We start from the raw sequence: 10455 nt of genomic DNA, 5'->3' as shown, positions 1-10455 counted from the left end.
TACCATAGAGGCAAAGGGGGCATTTGCCCCGGGGCCCCGACCTCTGCTTGGGCCCCAGCAGCACCGACCCTGATATATTTGCTTCACCCCCGGCCCTGGGTAGAGTCCCAGTGTTATTTAACCAGATGCATGATATTGTGGTGGTACATGCAGCCCTGATATCCAGATTGTTGCTGCCCATACCACCTGTCACTATTTAAACCCATTAAATAACAAAATTCTAAAACCATTCCTGTTTGACGTTCCATTTTACCCCTGTTATACCTTCCCTCTCCAAAACCCCTGCAATAGAGGGAAGAACAACCTATAAGAAAAGAATCTGTATAATATCAATATTACCATTATAAAAGAACACAGGGTAACAACATTTATGATTAATTTATTAACTTTATTATTATTTACAGACGGTGGTGTTTAGGTATAACCTACTTTAGTAGGGTATACGGGAGGCCAGGATGTTTCTGATGTCATGCCTGCTGCACTGATATCCTGGAGCGCAGGTGATCATCTCAACATCTTTACACCAGTCCTTGATGATATTCATGCCCAATATCAAGGGGCTGTTCATTGACATCGTTACAACGAAGACCTTATTGTAATAGGTGTGTCTTCCAATTGTAACATCGGCTACAAAGTAGCCTGTTAGTGAAGGATGAAAACCATTGGCATTGCAGAATGTCTGATGTAAGTCTCTGGGAAGAGGGCTCAGATCTGCGGATGTCCAATACTGATAGAAGACATTGGTGTGAAGCATAGAAGCTGAAGCTTTAGAGTCAAATAGTCCTCTCATAGTGACACCATCGATGGCAACGTCCACAGTTGGAACACACTCATTTATCTGTTCTATGATGGTGTTTACCAAGTCTTCACCTGTCAGTTTTTCTCCCTGTAAAAAGAAAAGGGAATTTAGTACAGTGCTTCATTTTACTATACATTTATAAGTAAGCATATAGTAGATTCTTGACAGCCCTTAAAGGGACTCTGAGGTGGGTGAGAGTGATATGCAGGCTTCCATATTTATTTCCTTTAAAACAATGAAAATTGCCCGCTTGTCTCCCTGATTGTGTTCCTCTAATACTTTTAGCCATAGGCCCTTAACAAGCATGTCGATCAGGTGCTCTGACTGACTTAAATCTAACTGAATTAGCCACATGCTTCTTTCAGGTTTGTGAATGAGACACTACTGATGCCAGAATATTAACAGGACCACCAGGCAACGGGTATTGTTTAAAAGGAAATAAAAATTTCAGCCTCCGTGTCACTCACCTAGAGTTCAAATTGTATAGAGAACCTGGAAGTGTAAAGCAGTTCCCAAGTAAGATGGCTACTTTCAAAACGTTACATTTCTTCCTCAGGCATCATACAGAACTGCATCAGAACCAGTTCTGAATCATGCCTGAAGAAGAAAGAAAGTGTACAAGACTTCTTCTACAATTAGTCATTAAGAGTATTACCCAAACATTTGTTGTTATTTCTTCGGATTCACTCCATAACTAACAATAGTCCACACACAACAAGTATGGATGAGTTACCAGACACTGTATAACCTGATCCTCCAGCATAAATGTATAAAAGACAACTGGGCAATATTTAAGTGGACCTGACATTACGATTACATTCCACTTGACTCAGTAGCGCCAATTACCTATAATCCCATGGAGGTTTTATCTAATGAAAAACAATAGATTCTCTTTGTTATAATTGCAGTTTCTAATTATATTTAACATACAAACGCTACTAATCCTCTCTGACTTCTGACTTAACCATGGGTCCTTTTTTTTACAATGACTTCTAATAAAATTGTAATGTTGTGGGGGCACATGCGTGGTGCAGACTGATGTAGACAAACCTGTGAGCTCTGCTCACAGCTCTGCCTTATTCAGCCGAACCGCCTGTCATACAACACACAGCAAGACCAAATTGCACAGCCAGGCACCCCAACTGCCGCTGCATCCCATTATGACCTCCTCAAAGCAGCAGAGGAAAGAGCTGCCAGCTAAATCACTGGACTACACAGTCCAAGATGGTGTCCAGGAAGAATGCAGAGAATAAAGCTCCAGCCGACACTGAGAATGAGCAGGCTTCTAATTTCCCATATGCACTGAAAGGTATTTGGGCACTCATAGCGGACCTGAAAGAGACATTCAGATCAGAGATTAGGTCCGCTGTACACATCCTCTCAGCCAGTTAGTGGAGAGAGGGGAGCACACCGATTCACTACAATACGTAGTGTGTTGGAATGCCAGTCCTGGCAACTGGTTGCAACGCCTCTCTTTCTCTTAGTCACAATGATACGCCTACTGATGTTATGCAATCTTGGTATCCCAATTATGGCCGGATTTGAAGAAAGGCCACAAAGGCCATGGCCTAGAGCACCAGGAAACAAAGGGCAGAAAGTGGGCTGGCACACTCAGGAAGTTAAACTCTATTCTTTCAAAATTTCAAAAGGAAACCACAAATTTGATTGTTTCCATTACTATACTCTAATGTAGTTCTACCAAATTATAGATCACTATGAGAAAGTGATGCATCCTATATTGTTGGAACATTTGGTACCTTCTTGATACCCTACAGCTGTTAGAATTTTTCCACATTAATAGTTTTCCTTACCTTTTTCTGGCTGGGAGTTTCTACTGTCTCTGGTTGAAGTGGCGTAGCAGTGGAGTCACTTTCGGCTGTTTTAGGTATGTTTTCAGCCTGGTTAGTGTCTTCGTTCTATATTCAGGAAGGAAACCACAAATTAGATTATTTTCTTAGATATGGCATTACTTTAGTTGATATGTGATTGCGGTTTACTACATGTTTTGTATACATTCTGTGGACCTTTTGAATCTCATTATGACCATGTAAGATGTGTGTATTGTTTAATGATCATTACAAAACTATGCACAAAGAACCATGAAAGACATTGGGCATGTTGAAAGACCAACATGACGGATCAAGTCGCCATAGATCGTGAAAAGACCGTTGTACAAAGTGGTGTGTTTTAAAAAGTAAGTAAGTACTTAAGTACTATTGTAAAGCCTTAAAAAAAAAAATCAGAAAGTGTGTGCGTTGTGTAAGGAAGTTTTCGGTGAATCACAGTTACTAAGTGCTGTGGAGGGAGGCTATTGTGCATGACATTGTGCAGTCCAGGCTCAAGAGCCAAGAAACCTTGAGAAAATACATACCTTTGGAAGACTACTGCTGCTCTTCTTCCACTGGGGAGTACACTTAGGAGGGTTGAGGCGCACCACTACCCTCTTTCGGCGTCTCCTCTTTTTGCGCCCTTCTTTCATCCTTCTCTCCTATAAATAAAATAATAATAATTAGTACCAGCAAATACAACCAGTTATCACACAGAATAAATACAGCTACATACATGGAACCATGCCACAATATTATAAGCGTGTGCAAACATTGAGTCGGGTGCACTAACTGTACTTACTAGCTTGTGTACAGAGGTCCCACGCCAGCTTGCAGAGGTGTTTCAACCCATGTTGCCTGAGCAATACAAAATTGCATGTCATGTAATCAAATGGCATCATTCAAGTGGCAGGGCACAATCTGCATGGAGTTTGTATTTATGACAGATTCATATGATAAGAGAACAGTTAGATGTGGTCTTAAAGCAAATCTGAAGCAAAATTAAAATAAAAAGTCAGATACCTATGGAGAGGGAAGGCTCTGAATCCAATAGACAGGACCGGATTTATACTCTTTACCGCCCAAGGCCACTGTCACCAGCCGCCCCCCTTCGGTATAGTTAGTGAGATGACCCTTCCCTCTAGTATAGGTAGCCTGATGACCCCCCAGTATAGGTAGCCAGATGGCCACTCCCCCATTTCCCTCCAGTATAGGTAGCCAGATGACTCCCTTAATCCCTCCTTTTCCCACCCCCGTTCAGTATAGGTAGCCAGCTCACCTTCACACCACAGCAGCCATCAGTGCCACTCATTTTTCCACTCGTATCCAGTGCAGAAGCTTCCTCTTCTTTCCATCTTCAATGCTGCCCAAGTCCATAGCCACTGGCCACAATGCAAACATGCACAGAGAGCAAGATGGCTGCTGCACAGGTGGCAAGCAGCAGAGTTCTGCGGTCAGGCGCTCACCTCATCTCCCTGCATTTCAGCATTTACAAGCTTACAAATGCTGCACCAGTTTAGCCTGCTGCTAAACTGCTACTAAAGTTTAGCTGCTAAACTGCTGCTAAACCACAGAAGCAAGGGGCCCTTGCTCCTCTGGTGCCTTAGGCCATGGCCTAGGTGGCCTGCCAATAGAATCTCTATCCTCTTGAAATATCCCTCAAAACTGTATTCAGAGCCTATCTAACTCCTTCTAGGTTAAGCCATTTTCTAAAACAAAATAAAAAAAAATCTTACCTGTGTTTCAGGAGTCTCTGCTGTATCTGGCTCCGTTAAGGAGCGTAAGTCACTTTCGTCTCTTTTCGGCTTTTTTTCAGCCTGTTTAGCTACTTCTTTCTATATTCCGAAGAGAAAATACAAGTTAGATATGGCATTACTTTAGTTGATATTTGTTATATTTGCAGTGTACTACCTTTGTATTTTTTATACATTTTGTGAAACTTTTTTTAAACACATTAGGCCATATGCAATTCACTTTTTACCTGAGTTTTCTCCTAGGAGATCATTTTTCATTTTCTATTTAAAATAACTTTAAAGCACGTTTCAACCAAAAAAGTACCAAAAAGTAAATGAAAAAGTACTATCAAAATTATTTAGAGTCTTTTCTTGCTTTCTGGTGGTTTAAAATGTATTTCATTGACACATTTAAAAATATCACCTAGGAGACTAACTCAGGAGAAAAAGTTAATTGCATATGGGCCATTGTGCCCATGCAATGCACTTTATTTTCAAATTAAGAAATTTTGAGAGTAAAAAAATGTAATGTTGTTTGATAACTGCCATGCGCCCATTTACATTCATTTTTTCTGTGGATTTTTCTGATCGGCCTACTTTAAACATCCAGAGAATATGCTTGGGAGGAGTGAAGGACAATGTAAATAAAGTGGTAAACAGGGCCGGTTCTAGACTTTTTGCCACCTGAGGCAAACTGAGGATGCCGCCCCCCCCCCCCCCCCCATAGATAGTATTATTGCCCCCAGTATAGGTAGCATGGAGGGGTAGCAGCCAGGAAGAGGGAGCAGCGGGCATAGCGGTGGGGAGGGAGCAGACCCGTCTCCCTCACCTGGGGCTCCCGCTCCCCCTCCAGCTAATTGCACAGCATTTGCACAGCAGCGAGCAGGGAAAGTAATGACTAGCCAGCTTGTGTTCCACCGCCGTGTCACTTCCTGCAATGCCATCCACTGTACACTACTCCTCCAGCTCAGTGGAAACCCCCACTTATGGTCAGGTGGGTGCCGCCCTCCCACACTTCCACCTCCTGAGGAAGCTGCCTCACCCCGCCTCATAGGCGGGACGGCGGTGGTGGTACATGTAGTGAGCCCGTTAGCTCTAATCTGGGCAGCTTTATACAACTAAACTGTAGATTACATGATATAAAAGGAAATAAAAACTTACAGCTTCATGAGACATGTGACTCAAGGCCTCCCAATCAAGTAGCACTCTGTCCTGGAGGTTGGCTCTATACAGCTTGAGCACATAGCTCTTGCCTGAGTCCAACTGCAGAGTGATGGTTCCCTCTTTGTGCTGAACCGAGATGGTAATTGCAGCTAGAGGCAGGATTCTGGAAGAAGAGAAGAAAATATGAATAAAGCAATGATTTTTCATCTGAAACTTAAATCATTAGAGTAAGATTATTCACAGTAGTGCATTACACCATCTATGTGATGCTCACAGTGCGGCAGGTGTGTTGCGGTACAAGAGAGTGCGGCATAGTAACACACTGCATGCAGTGCATTGCTGTAAAATGCGCGCGCTAACAGTCACAGTGAAGCGTCAATTAACATATTTTTTTTAATTGAGATAGTAAATGTTTGGGAGGTGCTGCTAAGTAGTGGTGTATACATTTGAATCTTTATCACTTAGTTTACTGATATCTAATTCCTTTCACATTTTTCTGATGGCAGTCTGCTGTAATCTGATGCCAGAGTGATCCATGAGGGGAGGGGAGGGGGGAGGGGGGGGGAATTCCCTCACATTGCAGTTTTAAGTCAACCCTGTGTGCAGAGAGCTCAGTCAGAGACAGGCAGAGCTTTCTCTCACAGAGAGCAGAGGAAATGCATCTTATGTGCAAAATAAACATGTGTAATTGTTTGTGTGAAACCTGATACCAGAATAATTTTTTATAACTCTGCTTTAATATTACACTGTTCTTAGCATATCAGACTGCAGAGATTCATACCTCTGCAAATGAGACATTCCAAACATAGCTAAAATCTACACAGAATGAATTAAAGCTTTTGCCTCTGATATTTAACATGAAAATTCTGACGAGGTTTACTCAGCTACTTAGACATTATTTGTATATTGTCATTTTAGAACACTTGGGCATTGATAATTTTCCTTTAACTGTTTTTGGACCATGTTGATTAAAATTTAAGCCCTGTTTTGATCCCCTTACCGCTACCAGGGCATAGATTTCAATCATCCCGTCACGCGTCCTCGCCACTACCCCCGATCGCGCCGCTCTCCCCGCCCCAGATCACTTGCCTTGACGTGTATATGAGGGCAGATCTATATGAGCCAGTCAGGAGCCAATTTCATTGGCTCCTGAAACTGTCATCACTGTAGGCCAATCCCATTGGCTTACATTGATAGACAGCATCAGGAGCCAATAAAAGCGGCTCCTGACCTGCTCACACAGCTCTGCCGTCAATGAAACGGCAGAGAGGACTGCATGCGGGGATGGAGGAGCAATGTGAGTGGTGGGTATCAATGTCTATTCGCCAGGAGGCACCGTTCTTTGGCACCAGCAGTCTCTGGTCCTTAAGGGGCTAGAGACTGCTGGTACATAAGTGGTTAATGTGTGCCATTGGTTTCTTGATCCATTGCTTTGCATTCTTGCTGTCACAGACCACTGTGGGTGTGGCCTCAGTGTGCTTATCTTATAACCTTCCTAATGCCTGGATGATCTGTAAAGTTTCATCCATCAGAACAAATTTTCCCTTTTGATTGCCTCTATTGGCCAATCATGGTGATCAACGGGCGTAACCTATTGAGAGACCCCACTGATTGGTCTCTGATCATGCTCCAAAGGCTAATGCTGTAGCTCAGTCCCAGAGATTAGTGCAAGCATGAAAAGTGCAGGCATGGTCAGCAAATTAACCTTCCTGCTCTGCGGGTTATTAGCATCAGGAACATAAATTTAAAGTACAAAGGGTTAAAGTAAAAGCCAGCGCGCACCAAAAAGCGCCAGCGTAATGGCAAACGCTCAGCGCTTATTGATGTGATTTTTCAGAGAAACACTAGGCAAATTGTGCCTAGCGATATTCTAAGCATGCCTAGCGATTTTTGGAGCGTTTGTGTGTAGAGTTTTTTTATTTTTGTTACAGTAGAGCTTGAATTGAACAGCTACTGTAACAAAAACGCTTGGAAAATCGCACTGTTCTAGCGCTTTTCAGAACAATTTTCCACTTTCCTATACTTAACATTGAGGCTGAATACCTCAGAAAAGCGCAAAAATGCTGCAGGACCCACATTTGCGTTTGGGAGAAAATCACATCGCTCTGGTGTGTTCATACCATTCAAATACATAAACCAATTGATTTTCAAAGCGCTAGCATTTTTAAAAGTGCTCAGAAGCGCTCTTGGTGTGCACCAGCCCTAAGATTTGCAATTCACTTTCATTACTGGTTTAAGCTATGTTGTAAAAGATGAGCATATCACTTATATTTTTATTAGAGATGATAGGTGAGATGCAATAAATTTGGCGTGCATGCAAGCCTAATGCAAATTGTATGCAGCTTGCAATGAATGAAATAGGTTTCATGTGCAATGTTGCAATTGCACTTACACAGCTACAATCATTTTCCTTATCACCTACTTATTCATACATGGGGCTACCCATTGATGGTCCTTCTATCTCTCCTATACACCCATTCATATGAGTGACATGGCCCTGTTACTTACCTTCTAGCTGTAAATCCAGAATCCTTATCGCTGTAGTCCATCCACACTAGGTCAGAAGCATGGAGCGTCTTGCCTTCGAAGGAGACAAGCGCAAAGGATACGAGCGGTGGAGTCTTTTTGAAGCAGGAGCACTTCCACCAAACACTTTGGCGGACTTCATCGCTGGTGACCTGAACATGAAAGAGCACAGAAAATATATGATTAGCAAATTGCATACTGAAATTGCCTTCAAAAAAGAACTGAAACTTACATTTGATATAAAAAGTTGTGCCCCCATCCCCCTTTTTTTGAGAGGCGTGCCTGAAATAGCACCACAATGAAAAATGAGCATCGGTAATTATTACTGATATTTTACTATGCCCTAACCTAACTATACTCTCACATAGAACACTCCCTCTTCATACCTAACACTAACCGATATCCCCTGGTGGTGTCTAAAACTAAAACTCCCCTAATGTGTGCACTAACCAATCCCCCTACCCTGGTGGTACCTAACACTAAGCCCCCCCCCCAAGTGGTGTCTAACACTAGAAACTTCTCTGATGGGTGCCTAACCCTCCACAACCACCTAACCCTAGGTAGGCACCTACCCTTTACTTTCCCCATGCCTAACCCTAAATACTCCCCCAACACTATCTTCCATATAAAAGTCCACTGAAAGCGCCCACATTTATAGATGCAGTTCGCATTGCGGGTGGCCCCTCTGCCCCGTTTATCGGACACTTCTGGCTCCCAAATTTAAGGTTATAGAGTTATTAGCAGACTTTTACATGTGCACCTTTGGCAGCACCCACATTTATCAGTGCACATTATGCCCAGATGTATGTAACCTTTTGAGAGGTCACATCTAATATTTTATGGGATTCCAATTCTAAACAATTAGAGAAAATGAAGTCTTCTATATAGGAACAATAAATAGTGACACTATAGAAAATAAATGCATTACCTCGATGAATTTTCCCTGCATAGGCTTGGCAGCCCTGAGGCAGGCAAACTCTGCGCCCAGGGATTGCAGAATGGAGAGGAGATCACTATCTCTCTTCATGGTGTTATAGAAGATCTAAAGAAGAAACAGAGAAAAGAGTTAACAAAATCATTCTAGATATTATGTTGGGAATATACCATGAGTTTTTTGGCAGATAGATGGTTCAATTTTCGATCGTTTTTTCTGATCGATTTCTCATAGGAGTGAATGGAAATCGATTGGAAAATCAATCGGAAAAATGATCGGAAAATCGATCGGACAGTAAATCTACTGAAAAATCTCATTGAGTATTCCCAGTATAACACCTCAGCATTATGTAAAGCAGAGGATGCAATATGAACATCTAACAGCATAGACCAAGTAGTTAAGAACTCTAACCTCTCTCCTTCCATAGTCCACAATGCAGAGTCCTCAATATATATATCCTCAGAAAGGTGGTATTCACTGGCCTGGAAGTGTGGCTTACAAGCACTGCTCCCAGTACTATGAGCAAGCTCCAGACACAAGGAGAGCCACTGATAGCCAGTGGAAGCAAGGATGGTGCCGTCAGGGCAACTCAAAGGATGGCTACTGTGCATGCGCGGGACATTAATTCTGGCTCAAAAGTCCTCACTAGCACCAGTCGGGACAAAAGAATGGGGCATATAGTAGCAGAACGGTGGCAGACAGAGGGGAGCAGAGGACACAAAATGATACAGCAGCCCAATACAGTCAAACATATGTACTTGATTTGCCATAGCTTTTTTCAGTCTTAGATGACTCTAAGACCAGTTAAAGGGAACCGGAGGTGAGAGTCATATGAAGGCAGCCATATTTACTCCCTTATAAGCAATGCCAGTTGCCTGGCAGCCCTGTTGATCTTTGAGTCAAAACCCTGGAACAAGCATATGGTTAATCCAGAAAAACCTGAGTCATCTGGGTCAGAATATCTGATCTGCTGCATGTTTGTTGCAGGTCTATGGCTAAAAGTATTAGAGACACAGGATCAGGGGGCAGCCAGGCAGCTGACATTGTTTGAATGGAAAGAAATATGGCAGCCTCCATATCCCTCTCACCTCGGGTTCCCTTTAAGGGGCTGACTGGTGTTGACTATACTTCCTACAAACATACATAAAGAGATCAAAAGTAATGTGGATGCAGGGGAGATCACACATTTCTGCCATACTAAGTGGCTTGGGGATCCAGAGGATCTCAGAAAGTTTGCATTGGTTTTGATTGCATATAGCTCTCCCTACTAGTGGTTTCAATATCAATTTATATAAAGTGCATATTAAAGAAAGAGGGCAGAATAATAATTAAAGAGGGCCTACCTCTGCTTTCTGTAGAAGAATATGAATCAATTAATCTCAAAGAGTAAATAGATTCTCTAAGAAATAACGCAATCAAATCGCAGCTAATAAGGCACACGTGCAAGGCACAAAATCAAATCAGCATCTGACT

The 10455-nt window shown here is 42.5% G+C and overlaps 1 protein-coding gene across 1 annotated transcript; it reads right to left on the bottom strand.

Annotated features, from left to right (window-relative positions):
* Positions 1–367: 367 nt before the first annotated feature.
* LOC137517657 (uncharacterized) lies at positions 368–9028 on the bottom strand. The gene is made up of 7 exons (XM_068234651.1): positions 8977–9028; positions 8031–8200; positions 5520–5685; positions 4362–4460; positions 3171–3287; positions 2611–2715; positions 368–886 (listed from the first exon to the last, which is right to left on the bottom strand). Exons 1-7 carry the CDS (start codon positions 8995–8997, stop codon positions 431–433), a joined length of 1134 nt encoding a protein of 377 aa, XP_068090752.1. The 5' UTR covers positions 8998–9028; the 3' UTR covers positions 368–430.
* Positions 9029–10455: the final 1427 nt, after the last annotated feature.

Source organism: Hyperolius riggenbachi, chromosome 5 (assembly GCF_040937935.1).
Source record: "Hyperolius riggenbachi isolate aHypRig1 chromosome 5, aHypRig1.pri, whole genome shotgun sequence".
NCBI classification, from domain to species: domain Eukaryota; kingdom Metazoa; phylum Chordata; class Amphibia; order Anura; family Hyperoliidae; genus Hyperolius; species Hyperolius riggenbachi.
Note: the sequence above shows the minus strand (reverse complement) of the source record. Positions and strands in the feature narration are given on the sequence as shown.